The sequence below is a fragment of the Mus musculus genome, chromosome X, assembly GCF_000001635.26.
Source record: "Mus musculus strain C57BL/6J chromosome X, GRCm38.p6 C57BL/6J".
Lineage (NCBI taxonomy): Eukaryota > Metazoa > Chordata > Mammalia > Rodentia > Muridae > Mus > Mus musculus.
The window spans coordinates 79,674,927-79,690,638 of record NC_000086.7 but is presented as its reverse complement, the minus strand read 5'-3'; the positions used below and the strand labels follow the sequence as shown (position 1 = coordinate 79,690,638).

The 15,712-nt window shown below is 40.9% G+C and overlaps 1 protein-coding gene across 1 annotated transcript; it reads right to left on the bottom strand.

Moving 5' to 3' along the window:
* Nucleotides 1-497: 497 nt before the first annotated feature.
* Gm52435 (predicted gene, 52435) lies at nt 498-1,481 on the bottom strand (the record flags this gene model as incomplete). The annotated part of the gene is made up of 1 exon (XM_030251544.1): nt 498-1,481. A coding segment is annotated over exon 1 (984 nt), but the record flags the coding sequence as incomplete, so codon positions are not given.
* Nucleotides 1,482-15,712: the final 14,231 nt, after the last annotated feature.

The following is a 15,712-nucleotide window of genomic DNA, read 5'->3' as shown; positions in this document are numbered from 1 at the left end:
TGGTTAGCAGCTAGAGTAAGAGTCCTAGGGGAGGAGATATGAGGATCTCCTTCTAAAATACTAAACAAAGGCCTTAACTCAGCGGAAGGAATCTTTAAAAAAGGTCTGAGCCAATTAATATCTCCCAACAGCTTTTGAAAATCATTTAAGGTATGGAGGTGATCTCTTCTTATCTCTACCTTTTGGGGCACAATCTTATCTGGGGACACCACAGAGCCCAAGAATTGTCCTGTATCAGAAATTTGGACCTTTTCTGTGGCTATCTGTAAACCCCACTGACTTAAAGTTTTAAGTAGAAAAGGATATGCCTTTTGTAGCATGGTAAGGTCTTTATGGCACAGGAGGATGTCATCCATGTAAAGGAGCAAAATTAAAGAGGGGAATTGTTCCCTCATTGGCAAAAGAGCTTTTTGCACATAAAGCTGGCACATTGTAGGACTATTGGACATCCCCTGTGGTAAGACCTTCCATTGATACCTCTTATCAGGTTTAGCAGAATAAGCTCTCTGACCCGTTAACAAGTCAAAAGTCCAATCTCTCTGCTCTGGAGTTAAAGCAGCAGCGTTTGCTCGGTCCTGCGCCTGTGCCGCCTCCTGCCACAGAGCTCGCCATTCCACATATTTGGCCATACTAGGGAGAGCGGCTTTTGCAATCATTTGCCAGTCGGCAGGAGTTAGTGCCATGCTGGCAAGCCTGTCTAACTGCATCAAGGTAAAATTAGCATTGATTCCATATTTACGGACCGACTCGGCAAGTTCCCCAATCTGCACATATTCTACCGGAGCGTGGACACGCCCACCCTCGGCTCCTTCAAAGACTGGAAATGCCTGCTGTATTTTCCCCCGCTCCTCTCGGGGAATGAATGAGTCTGCGCACTGCCTCTCTGCGCACTGCCTCTCTGCGCATTGCTGACGCACTACGGGCTGACGCACTACGCAGGGCGGGGACTCCGCATAGGGCGGGAGTGCACCTGGTAGCCGATTGCCCTGAGGCCAATTAGCAAACTGGCCTTCGCCAGCCGCTTTTGGCTTTTTCCTTAAATGACTAGTTAGCACTTTACTTGGCGGCTGGTATCCTTTTCTTTCATAATGAGCCGCTTTTTTCTCCCAGTCTGTTTCTTCAGAGCAGGATTCTTCACTTGCTTCAGAGCTACTAAGAGCTGGCTTCCTGAGCTCATCTAGTGACGAGTATCTCCTAGAGACCTCCGCTAATCGATCTTTTTTCTTCTCCCTTTTTCCTCTTTTTCTTCTAATCTCTCTCCAGGTATTCCTACCTAACCTTAACTTTTCCTCGGGTTCAAGACCCTTGGAAAGGCCTGTATACTTACCGTTTCTCCTTGTTCCTACTCTCTCTCTCCGCTTTACTTCTGATAGACTGTCCTGAATTTCCTCTAGAATTTTTAGCCCTGCCTTAAGCACTATATAACATGTGAAAAGGAACAAAAGGGCTCCTAACACTAGAAAAAGTTCAAGGCCAAACATACCTGGTAAAGCCATTTCTCACTTCCGTTCCCCAGCTGATGAGTTCTGAATTCGGCAGTTGAATCCTTCTCAACAGTCTGCTTTACGGGAACCTTTATCACCGTCGTTCCCCAGCTGATGAGTTCTGAATTCGGCAGTTGAATCCTTCTCAACAGTCTGCTTTACGGGAACCTTTATCACCGTCGTTCCCCAGCTGATGAGTTCTGAATTCGGCAGTTGAATCCTTCTCAACAGTCTGTGTTACGGGAACCTTATAACCTTGATTCGCAGTTCTGGTTCTGGAATGAAGTATCCCTCCTGCGCCAGTCCGGAGTTTTTTCTCGTCCCGGATTTTCTCGTCCCGGAATTCGGCACCAATTGTTATTCGACGCGTTCTCACGACCGGCCAGGAAGAACACCACAGACCAGAATCTTCTGCGGCAAAGCTTTATTCTTACATCTTCAGGAAAAGAGAGCAAGAAGCAAGAGAGCAAGAAGCAAGAGAGAGAGAAAAGCAAGAGAGCGAAAAAGCAAGAGAGAGAAGCAAGAGAGAGAGCGAGAGACAAGAGAGAGAGAAAGCAAGAGAGAGAGAAAAACGAAAACCCCGTCCCTCTTAAGGAGCATTCTCCTTCGCCTCGGACGTGTCACTCCCTGATTGGCTGCAGCCCATCGGCCGAGTTGACGTCACGGGGAAGGCAGAGCACAAGTAGTCATAAGATACCCTTGGCACATGCGCAGATTATTTGTTTACCACTTAGAACACAGCTGTCAGCGCCATCTTGTAACGGCGAATGTGGGGGCGGCTCCCAACACAGGTGAATACATAAGAGTGACATTTTGCAAAGGAGAAATGGTCAAAAGCCTTTGCTCTGGAATTACTGTTTTCTTTTCTAAACTTAGAAAAATCAAGGAGCCTGGAATCCCACAAGCACACATTAATGCATTCTTACAGCATTTTGAGGAACCTGGAAGAAAGTTCTTCCTGAACTGAATGGAGCCTGGGTCTCTCTCTCTCTCTCTCTCTCTCTCTCTCTCTCTCTCTGTCTCTCTCTCTCTCTAATTGTAAAGTTGAAATCTAAGCAGTTTCCTGTTATTCATTCAAGTCATGCCAGGAGTTCTGATTCACAGAAACAATGAAATAAAATGAAATAATCAATATGTGTTTTATCAAGCTGTAAAACTGGCAACTAATACATAGAAGGTCATCACAAAGGCAGGAAGTCTTCATTTTGCTCCTGTATTTTTCTAGGCATCCATTATAGCATTTACCAGAAATGAGTGCATATCTTTGCCTATACTTAAGAATAAATTATTTGTTAACAACTTGAAGACTGAAAATAGTTATTTAAATATTTAGACAGTGAAGTCTTACAATGCTTAGCAGCTACTTAACAATAAATAAGTGTTTCTTGTCAGATATAACTTGCTAGAGTAGGAAAATTAGGTTTCTTACTAAACCATAGTAACTGTAAAGTAGTAGCAAGGTCCTGAGATAAAATATTTCCAAAAGAGTGCTAGGTTGGATTCTTTAAGAACCTCATCAGGTTGTACTTCATAACATCATTCTGTTTTTGTTGGGGGGGGGGCATGGGTGTGGTATATAAATAGCACCAATGTGATATGTCTTAATTAAATATATTTTAAAAATAGATTTCTTTTCTTTAAATGAATTTGCAATCTCAGTGGACTAAATGAAATAGTTCTTCAGATTAATATGTGAATGAAGTGCAACTGCATAATACTATGTCATTAAAAAGTAAAATTAATTAATATTTTAAAGACACAAAACATAACAGCACGATCATAAAATACTGAAACATATTTTATTGTAATAAAATATAATTTAAGATACTTTTTCAAATACTGTGGATTGAAACAAGGGCTTCATTGCTGGGGCCCAGCCTCAGCGGGTAGATACCCGCTTTCTTGTTGGGTTTTTCTTGAGGCAGTGGAGGGGGAAGAGCATCAGAGGAGGGAAAGACTTTGTCTTAAGAGATTCAGGGATAAGACTTTGTCTTATGAGATATTTAGAGTTGCTGTATAATAAAAAGTTTACTTATCTAAGTCTAAGTTACTATGCTATTGTAGCTGGCGTGATTTCTGTTATCCTCTGAGGCCAGAGACTGTAGTCTCAGGCACTTAGTATTTCATCCTAAAACAGTAGGAGATAAAGTAAAGGATTAATTGCTAGAGCTTTTTCCCTATTGTTCAGATGCCTCTTGCTTGTCAGGCTAGGGGAAGTTTAGAGCAGTAAACTTCTATTGAACCAGGAGAAGAGAATACTTTTACATAAGCAAATATGCAAAAATTTCACCTAAGTTCATATACAGATTCAGGCTTACACATTTGTACATTTCCATTCAAACCAGTTGGGTGCAAATTGCATGCACACATACATGCATACATTCTCACAATTACATACTTACACATACTTACACACATATTTACATATGCATATGGAGCAAATGACCAAAATCCGGTGCAGAAAGAACTCACTCATTCTGGATGAAAAATGAGCTCCAATCTTTATTGCACAGAGAAAGAAAAAGCTTCTACCCTTTTAATACTAAATGAATTAAACTCACATTTGGTTAAAAAAAAAAAGAAGTCTTGTTCCTTTTAATAAGACTAAGCCTGCCTTGTTATTAAGAAAGGACCTGTTCTGTCCCATGGTAAGGAGAAACCTGCCTATTCTTTCTGCTCTCTGTAGACTCTTTTTTTCTCTTTCTGCATTCTACACATTGCTCTCTTAGTCTTTTTATGTTACCTATATTTTCTAAGTTTTTCCACTCTGCATTCTCCTTCTAATCTTATTCTCTCCTCCTGCTCTGAAGTCACAATGCTCTTACTCTCAATGCCTTTTCTACAAAAGCTAGGCCTATACTTCTTGAGTTCTGGTCTGTCTAAAACTTCTCCTCACCTCAGTTCCCTCTCACAGTTCAGTTCTTCTTAGCCCAGTCCTTCTCACCTCCATTCCTCTCACCTCAGTTCTGACTCTTCTCTTTGTCCTCAGCACTTAAACATCTTTCAGAATACATGATCAAATGTTAAAAAGTTCACCCAAAGTTCACGTTCAAAATCAAATCATAAATTGAAATAGAAGTTTACAACAGAGAATGTTTACATGCGTATCCATTAGGAGTAATTATCTGGCTAAACATCCATCACCTGTCTCAGCTCCACAGGTTCACTGAAGATTTAAAACCATAACTAAGTTATTAGTGAAGTTTTGTATAGATAAACCCAGTCTGTATTTTTTTTTTTTTGAGTTTTTTTGAGACAGGGTTTCTCTGTGTATCCCTGGCTGTCCTGGAACTCACTCTGTAGACCAGGCTGGCCTCAAACTCAGAAATCCACCTGCCTCTGCCTCCCAAGTGCTGGGATTAAAGGCATGCTCTACCACTGCCTGGCCCCAGTCAATGTTTTATCTTCTGTCCTAGCACCCATTATAAGTTGTTGCTTCCTTTTTTATGACCTTTGGTTAATTGTTTTACAACGTCTTAGAATGTGCTCTGAGTAGGAGAAAATCTGGTTACCATCTAAGAGCAATTAACTGGTGACACATGGGAGACTGGTAAAGTTCTCATTTAGGTTTTGACTAACAGAAAAGGACCTAATAGCAGTACCACTATAAAAGAGTTTAATAATCACTAATATAATTTTCTTATAGGATCATCATTAAGACTTAAGTCATCTATTTGTCTATATAGCATCACTACAAGATAGTACATCTTTATGGATCTGCAGAGATCTGCTTCAAAGGGGTGTGCTACTACTTCGTAATTGTTATATATGTTTAATAATAACAAGAAAAACATACTAATAGCAGGAATGTTTTCTACAATGAATCCCTTACAGCCTTGCTTAATAAGGGTGCACCTATTGCAGATTATATAATAATCTGAAGCAGGCCATTACAGGATGATCACCTGATAGTTATTAGCTTGTCCTATTATGGCTCCTGACATCTCATGCTTGTTCAACAACCACTCTACCACTGAGCTATATTACAAATACTAAAATAAAATATGTTTGTTTCTGTGTGTGTGTAAGAAAGACAGAGACAGGGACAGAGAGAAACTCACAGAGAAGTTCATATATGTGGTATGTGTGTGAGTTCAGCAGTGTGCATGTGACCCAAGAGATATCAACCATGAACAATTTTCTCAGTAGCTATTTGCCTAATTTTCCCTTTTTTAAATTTTTGTATTTATTTTTTCACTTTATATTCTGATTGCTGCTTCACTTCCCAGTCCCCTCCTCACACAGTTCTTCCCCCATTCCCCTTCCCCTTCTTCTTTGAGAAGGTGTAGGCCACTCCTGGGTATCCCCCCCCACCCCCTGACAAACCCCGCACCCCCATACACATCAAGTCTCTTCAGAGCTAGGCACATTCTCTCCCACTGAGGCCATAAAAGGCAGGTATGTTTTAACACACTATGTAAATCTGTCGGTTTTCTATTCAGATCTTGTCTGCTAGACCTAGGATTTGAGGACTTGAAAGAGTGGGAGGTGTACAGTCTAGTGTTACAGACAATGTTATTAAATTTTAGTGTACTTTTATACACAAATGTAACAAACAAAGCCATAATCCAATGAAGGTTGTTTCAGATCAGAAAAATCAAATAAATAGACATTAGTAAACACACACTATATGTTAACAGAACACCCCTTTTCCAGAACTTTCTCAGGGTAGACCAATTTAAACACAATTGCCTGGCACATACTGTAGATTGTATCTGGGAAAGCATGAAAGCAAAACAGAGAGTTATATCTAGATATGGGGTACACTGAAAGGACTAGGATATATAGCTGTGTTCTGACATCCAACAAAATAAACATATCTTATAAATTCAACATAAATATTTATTACAGGAAGCATGAAATTATGTCCAACAATAATTAGGAAACAAAATGCACCTGAGGTAAGAAGCATTCTCACTTTTTTTTTCTGGACCCTCTCTCACAGTTCCCCAAGTCATTGTTGACCATACATTATTCCCTTGACTATTCTGACAGACATCGATACATTTAATCCAGCACACAAATAGACTAAATAACGGAAACCACATGATCTTGGCTGCAGTCTAGACCTTTGACAAAATCTAACATGCCTTCATGATAAAAATTCTAGACAGATTAGGGCATACCTCAACAAAATAAAGGCAATTTACAGCAAGCCCACAGAAAACAGCATCGTCAAGGAAAGAAATTCAAACCATTTTTACAACATCAAGAACAAGACAGGATGTCTGCTTTCTCCTCATCTATTCAACAAAAAAAATATTTGAACACTTAGCAATAGCAAGACAGAAGGAGATCAAGGAGATATGAATTGAAAAGAAAGAAGTCAAAGAATACTTAGGTACAGATGATAATATTCAAGATATAACATATCCTACTCAGAATTACATGAAAGCCCCATCCTCAAGCAGAGGCCATGCTGGCCACCAGAACTCCAGGTAGGCTGCCCACACTCAGGCCGCTACCCCCAGCTCTCTCAGTACCTGTATATCCAGCCTCAAATCCCTCCTTTCCTCCTCATTACCATGTCCTAAACCCCTATTTGGACAGAGGTCTCCTAACTTGCCCAGATGCCACTGCAGTCTCCAGAACTCCAGGTAGGCCAGTTCCCTGCAGACTCCCACCCAACACTCTCATTGCCTGCCCACCCTACCCCAAATCCTCCCTCCCCTATTCAGTGACCTTTTTCAGCCCTAGCTCTGGAAGTCATGCCCTATTTGATGAGAGGCCACTCTGACTTAAGAACTCTAGGTAGGTCTACCACCTATAGACCATCCCACTCACAAGGTGTCCAGTCAACCTATCTCACATCTAAACTCTCTTCCTTGTTGCCAGGTCCTATCCCCCAACTGTAGCAAAGGTTTCCTGCTGTAGCAGAGGACACACTGACCACAAGAACTTCAAATAGGCTGACTATCTGTGAATCCACTCACTTTGTTGGAGCCACATACCAGATAAACCATTATACAACCCATCCTTATCACCGTGTCCCAACACCCAAATTAGCCAGAGACCCCCTATTCAACCACAGGCCACACTAACCAGAAGACTAGAGGGGATGCAGAAACCAAGGAACAAAACATCCATCCAAGACAAACTTAGAAAAGAAATTGCCACATAAAACAAAATAATCACCGTAAGTCCAGGATGTGTAGATGCCAGCATAAAAACACAGTCAAGAACAGCTAAGACAATATGTCACCACCAGAGCCCAGCTATCATATTACAGCAAAGATTATCTATAGCATAGGTGAAGAAAAAGAAATTTACCATAAAACCAACTTTATGGAGCTGATTGAGGTCCTTAAAGAGGAAATGAACAAATCTCTGAATAAAATCAAGGAGAAAACCAACAAAAATTTAAAGAAATGATTAAATCCCTTTAAAATGAAGCCAAGAAAGCAAAGAAAAAATAAACAATTGAAGGAAATGAACAAAACTGTTCCATACCTGAAAATGGAAATAGAAGAAACAAAGAAAACACTAAAGGTGAGAATTCTGGAAGTAAAAAACCTAGGAAAGTGAACAGGAACTACAAATGCAAGCATCAACAACAGAATATAAGAGAGGGAGGGATGAATCTCATGTATTGAAGACAGGATAGAGGTAGCAGAAACAAAGAAAGTATTAAGTCCAAAAAGTTCCCAGTAAAAATCATCCAAGAAATCTGGGACATTATGAAAAAGCAAACTGAAGAATAGTAACTAGTGGAAGGAGAAAAAGCCCAGAAAGTATTTTTTACAAAATCACAGAAGAAAGTACCCTAACTTAAAGAAGGATATACCTATAAAGGTACAAAAAGCTTACAGAAGAGAAAATACACTGGATTAAAAAAGAAAGTTCACTCGCCACATAATAATCAAAACAGTAAACATAAAACAAAGAACAAAATATTAAAAGCTGCAGAGAAAAAAAAAGACTAAGTAAGATATAAAGGCAGATGTGATGGTTTGCATATGCTCCAGCCAGAGAACAGCACTATTAAAAGGTGTGACTGTGTTGAAGTAGGTATGTCACTGGGTGTGAGCTTTAACACCCTCATCCTAGCTACCTGTAAGCCAGTACTCTGCTAGAAACCTTCAGATGAAGATGCAGAAATCTCAGCCCCTCATGCACCATGCCTTCCTGGAAGTTGCCATCTTCCTGCCTTGATGGTACTGGACTGAACCTCTGAACCTCTAAGCCAGCCCCAATTAAATGATGTCTTTTATAAGACTTGCCTTGGTGAGTGAAGTAACCCAATCACAAAGGAACTTGCACAATATGTACTCACTGATAAGTGGATATTAGCCCAGAAACTTAGGATACCCAAGATATAAGATACAACTTGCCAAACGCATGAAATTCAAGAAGAACGAAGACCAAAGTGTGGACACTTTACCCTTTCTTAGAAATGGGAACAAAACACCCATGGAAGGAGTTACAGAGACAAAATTTGGAGCTGTGACGAAAGGATGGACCATCTAGTGATTGCCATATGCAGGGATCCATCCCATAATCAGCTTCCAAATGCTGACATCATTGCATACACTAGCAAGATTTTGCTGAAAGGACCCAGATATAGCTCTCTCTTGTGAGACTATGCCGGGGCCTAGCAAACACAGAAGTGGATGATCACAGTCAGCTATTGGATGGGTCACACGGCCCCTAATGGAGTAGCTAGAGAAATTACCCAAGGAGCTAAAGGGAACTGCAACCCTATAGGTGGAACAACAATATGAACTAACCAGTACCCGGGAGCTCTTGTCTTTAGCTGCATATGTATCAAAAGATGGCCTAGTAGGCCATCACTGGAAAGAGAGGTCCATTGGTCAGGCAAACTTTATATGCCCCAGTACAGGGGAACGCCAGGGCCAAAAAGGGGGAGTGGGTGGGTAGGGGATTGGGGGGGGGTGGGTATGGGGGACCTTTGGGATAGCATTGAAAATGTAAACGAGGAAAATACCTAATAATAAAAAAATAAATAAATAAAAAAAAAAGACTTGCCTTGGTTATGATGTCTGTTCACAGTAGTAAAATCCTAACTGAGAGAGCAGACCTGGGAAAATTACACCTCATTATTCAGTGGAAACTTGAAAATCCAGAAGGGCCTGGAGGAAGGTCTTTTTTTTTTAAGTTTTATTCAATTAGATATTTTCTTCATTTACATTTCAAATGCTATACCCAAAGCCCCCTATATCCTCCCCCCTGCCCTGCTCCCCAACTCACCCACTTCTGCTTCATGGCCTTGGCATTCTGCTGTACTGGGACATATAATTTTTGCAAGACCAAGAGCCTCTCCTCCCAATGACTAGGCCATCTTCTGCTGCATATGCAGCTAGAGACATGAGCTCTGGGGATACTGGTTAGTTCATATTGCTATTCCTCCTGTAGGGTTGTAGACCCCTTCAGCTCCTTGGGTACTTTTTCTAGCTCCTCCATCGGGGACCCTGTGTTCCATCCAATAGATTACTATGAGCATCCACTTCTGTATTTGTCAGGCACTGGCATAGCCTCACAAGAGACAGCTTATATCAGGGTCTTGTCAGCAAAATCTTGCTGGAATATGCAATAGTGTCTACATTTGGTGGCTCTTTATGGGATGGATCCCTGGGTGAGACAGTCTCTGGATGGTCTTTCCTTCTGTCTCACCTTGGAACGTTGTCTCTGTAACTCCTTCACTGGTTATTTTGTACCCCATTCTAAGAAGGACTGAAGTATCCACACTTTGGTCTTCCTTCTTCTTGAGTTTCATGTGTTTTGCCAATTGTATCTTAGATATTCTAAGTTTCTGGGCTAATATTCGCTTATCAGTGAGTGCATTATCATGTGACTTGTTTTGTGATAGGGATACCTCACTCAGGATGATATCCTCCAGATCCATCCATTTGCCTAAGAATTTCATAAATTTATTGTTTTTAATTGCTGAGTAGTATTTCATTGTGTAAATGTACCACATTTTCTGTATCCATTCCTCTGTTGAGGGACATCTGGGTTCTTTGCAGCTTCTGGCTATTATAAATAGGGCTGCTATGAACATAGTGGAGCATGTGCTGGAGGAAGGTCTTACTGTAAGAGTCTATGTATTAGAGGCAGGCAAAATTTTCAATCACCAGAAATGGAGAAAGTAATACATACCATGATAAAGTCAAATTTAAACAATATCCATCCAAAAATCCATCTCTTTGTTTGTTTGGGTTTTTTGTTGTTTTTTGTTTGTTTGTTTTGTTTTGTTTTGTTTTTCGAGACAGGGTTTCTCTGTATAGCCCTGGCTGTCCTGGAACTCACTTTGTAGACCAGGCTGGCCTCGAACTCAGAAATCCGCCTGCCTCTGCCTCCCAAGTGCTGGGATTAAAGGCGTGTGCCACCACACCGGGCCCAACAAATGTATTTAAAAAGAGTACTCCAATCCAAGAAAGTTAACTCCATCAGTAAAAATGCAGGAAATAAATAATCTTATATCAGTAAAATCAAAACATGGGAAAGATACACACATAGTCTCACACATACACACACACAAATACCAATACTGCCCACATCTCAATCACCACACCACTATCTCCAAAACAAGAAAATGACTACAACAACAACAAAAAAAAAAATACAAGAATTAACAATCATTGTTCATTGATATCTTTCAATACCAATGGTATCAACGTAGCAACAAGAACACAGACTTATATAATGGATGTGAAAACAGGATCTATTCTTCTGCTGCATAGAAGGAACATACCATAACATCAAAGACAGTAACTTATAGTAAAGGATTGGTAAAAGGTTTTCCAAGAAATTGGATCTAAGAAAGAAGCTAAGCTGTTATAGCAATTCTAATATCTAATAAAATAGACTTCAAACCAAAATTAATCAAAAGAGACAGGGGAGGATATTTCATATAATTAAAGAAAAAAAAACACCAAGATGACATTTCAGTTCTTATTATCTATTCCCCAAGCACAAGTTCATCCATATTTGTAAAAGAAACACTACTATAGCATAGATTATATATTGGTGAATCAAGAGTGGGAGACTTCATTACTTGACTTTCACCATTGGACAGGTTATCCAAACAAAACTAAACAGATAAATACTAGAGGTAATACACATTATGAACCAAATGTACCTAACAGATATCTACAGAACATTTCTCTCAAATATAAAGAGAATATTTTCTTATAAGCACCTCTTAGAACTTTCTCCAGAATTGACCACATACTCAGTCACAAAGCAAGTCTCAATAGGTACAAGTAAATTGAAATATTACCTGTCTTAGTTAGGGTTTTACTGCTGTGAACAGACACCATGACCAAGGCAAGTCTTATAAAAAAACAACATTTAATTGAGGCTGGCTTACAGGTTCAGAGGTTCATTCCATTATCATCAAGTTTGGAGCATGGCAGCATCCAGGCAGGCATGGCACAGGCAGAGCTGAGAGTTCTACATCTTCATCCAAAGGCTGCTATTGGAAGACTGACTTCCAGGAAACTAGGGTGAGGGTCTTAAGCTCACATCCACAGTGACACACCTACTCCAACCAGGTCACACCTCCAAATGGTGCCACTCCCTGGCCCAAGAATATACAAACCATCACATCACCCTACCCTACATCATATCAAACCACCATAGATTACAGGTGGATTTCAATAATAGAAAGCCTACAAACTCACAAAACCTGAATAACTCTCTACAGAATGACCACTGGGTAGAGGCAGAAGTAAAGAAATTAAAGATGTCCTAGAATGCAATGAAAATGAATGCACAACATACGCATACATATGGGACACAATGAAAGCTGTGCGAAAAGGAAATTCATAACAGTAAGTTCTTACATTATTGGACATAGGTACATGGATCTGGGGAAGAGGGTAGCTGAGGGAGGGAACTGGGAGAGGTCAGCGAGTGGAAATTTAAGATGTATTGTATGAGATAAGAGTAAGTAAAATACACACATATACACATAAAACAACAGCAAAAAACAGACTAAAGATTTCACTAAAAAGTTCATGTACCTGATAAGTACATTAAGGAAAGTAGCAGGATACAAAATTAACATACACATATCAGTAGCTTTCATATATACAAATGACTAACATTCGGACTAAGAAATCAGGAAAGCAGTCACATTCAAAATAGAATCAAAAAATTAAAATGTCTTTGAATAAACCTAAATGAGGAACTGAAACATCTGTATTATGAAAACTCGCTCAATTATCCTCTTCACAAAATTCAGTGTGCTGTTTCCCTTCAGAAAAAGAACAGGCTAACCAAGATTATTGATAGAACAGGACATAATAAGATGCAATTTGACTATATACAAACCATCATATCAAGTCTGGACAAGGCAAAATGTTAGAAGGGAAAGGGTCCCAAGAGAAGGCAAAAGAGTCAGAGATACCTACTCCCACTGTTAAAAGGCTCACAAAAACACTCAGCTAACAACTATATCATATTTGCAGAGGAACTAGCACAGACTCATACAGGCTCAGTGATTACCACTTAAGTCCCTGTGAGCCCCTATGAGCCCTGCTTAGTTGGTTATTTAACTAAGAATTACTTAACTTTAACACTAAAAAAAAAAAAAAAATTGAAGAAGATAACAAAAAATGTAAATATCTTCCATGATCATGGCTTGGTATGATATTATAAAAATATCCATCCAACTAAGAGCAGTCTACAGATTCAAAGTAACCCCCATCAAAATCACAATAAAATTCTTCACAAAAACTGAAAACACAATAATAAATTTTGTGTAGAGTATACCAATCAGAATAGCTAAGATCAAAACTCAAGTGACAGCATATGTGGAGAAAGAGGAACACTCCGTCATTGCTGGTGGGATTGCAAGCTGGTACAACCACTTTGGAAATCAATTTGTCAGTTCCTCAGAAGATTGGAAATAATTCTACCCGAAGAGCCAGATATACCACTCCTGGGCATAGACCCAAAAGATGCTCCAGCATATCACAAGGGCATGTACTCCACTATGTTCATAGCAACCTTATTTGTAATAACCAAAAGCTGGAAGCAACCCAGATGTCCCTCAACCGAATGGATACAGAAAATGTGGTATATTTACACAATGGAGACAGCTATTAAAACAATGACTTCATGAAATTCACAGGCAAATTAATGGAACTTGACAATATCATCCTCAGTGAGGTAACCAAGACCCAGAAGGACATACATGGTATGTACTCACTGATAAGTGCATATTAGCAGAAAAGTTCAGAATACCCATAATATAACTCACAGACTATATGAACCTAAACAAGAAGGATGGCCCAAATGTGGATGGTTCAATCCCACTTATGAGGGGAAACAAAATAGTCAACAGGAGGCAGAGAGAGGGAGGAACCTGGATGAGAAAGGGACGGGGGGGGGGGAATGGGGGGGCAGGATCAGGTATGAAGGGAAACAGGAGAGAAGCTCAGAGAGCCAGGAGAATAATGGAAATGTACAGCAGTGTGGGGTGGGAGGGGTGGAGGAAACCTCTAGAAAGTCCCAAACAGCTGGGATGTGAGAGGCTCCCAGGACCCAATGGGGATGACCTTAGCTCAAATGTCCAATAGTGGGAAGGTGGATCCAAAGGAAACCAACTCCAGCAGATAGACATGGCCCCCATGTGAGGCATGAGGACACCTACCCATCTTCAAATTTTTTACGCAGAATTGTTCCTGTCTAAAGGAAATGCAGGGACTAAAATGGAGCTGTGACCAAAGGAAAGGCCATCCAAAGGCTGTCCCAAGTTGAGAACAGTCTTCAAAAACAAGAAATCGCTAGTGGTATTATTACACCAAATTCCCAGGTATTCTACTTTTAACTTTTTAAAAAATCATGGATATTTATTTTTTTCAATAATTTTTCATTAACTTTACAGCCTGATCAAAACATTGTTTCCTCTCAGTCCTGCTCTCACACCTCCCTCCTCCTATTCCTTCCTCCTCTTCTTCTCAGAGAACCTTCCTCTCCTCCTCCTATTCCTTCCTCTCCTTCTTCTCAGAGAACCTAACCAGGCACATCTATTTGCAATGGGGTCAACTAAGCACATCCTCTCTTACTGAGCTGAGGCAAGGCAGCCCAGCTAGGGAAAAGGGAACCATAGGCAGGGAATAGAGTCAGAGAGCTCCTGCTTCAGTTGTTGGGGGACTGTCTTAGTCAGGGTTTCTATTCCTGCACAAACATGATGACCAAGAGGCAAGTTGGGGAGGAAAGGGTTTATTCGGCTTACACTTCCATGCTGCTGTTCATCACCAAAGGAAGTCAGGACTGGAACTCAAGCAGGTCAGGGAGCAGGAGCTGATGCAGAGGCCATGGAGGGATGTTCTTTACTGGCTTGCCTCTTCTGGCTTGCTCAGCCTGCTCTCTTATAGAACCCAAGACTACCAGCCCAGAGATGGCACCACCCACAAGGGGCCTTTCCCCCTTGATCACTAATAGAGAAAATGCCTTACAGTTGTATCTCATGGAGGCATTTCCTCAACTGAAGGTCCTTTCTCTGTGATAACTCCAGCTGTGTCAAGTTGACACAAAACTAACCAGTACAGGGACTCACATAAAGGCCAACTGCATCTCTGCTACATATGTGTAGGGGGCCAAGGTCCAGCCCATGGATGCTCTTTGGTTGGTGGTTCAGTCTCTGTGAGCCACAATAGTCCCAGGTTAGTTTGCTCTGTAGGTCTTCTTGTGGTGTCCACGACCCCACCAGCTCCCGAGTCCTTCCCCCTACTCTTCCACAAGACTCCCTTATCTCTGCCTATTGTCTCCTATTGTTTTGCTGTTCGTGTCTGCATCTGTTTCTATCTGCTGCTGGATGAAGCTTCTCAGGAGACAGTTATGCTAGGCTTTTCTGTCTGTAAGTAATACTGTTAGGGTTTGGATCTCTTTCCCTTGGGATGGGTCTGGAGGTGGGCAAGTCATTGGCTGGCCATTCCCTCAATCTCTGCTCCATTTTTATCCCTGCACATCTTGTAGGCAAAGGTTTTGTAGGTGGGTTGGTGCCCCCCTCCCTTCACTGTAAGTCCTTCTTGGCTACTGGAGGGAGCCATTTCAGGCTCCATATTCCCTGCTGTTAGGAGTCTCAGCTAGGGTCACCTGCATAGACTCCCTGGTGCCTACCCCATCCATGGTCTCTAGCTGATTTCCATTCTTTTTCCTAGCCTTCTAACCACCGACCTCTGCCACTCTCTCCACATCTGATCCTGCCTCATTTCCCTTTCTACCTGCTCCCACCCAATTTCTTCCCTCCATCCATT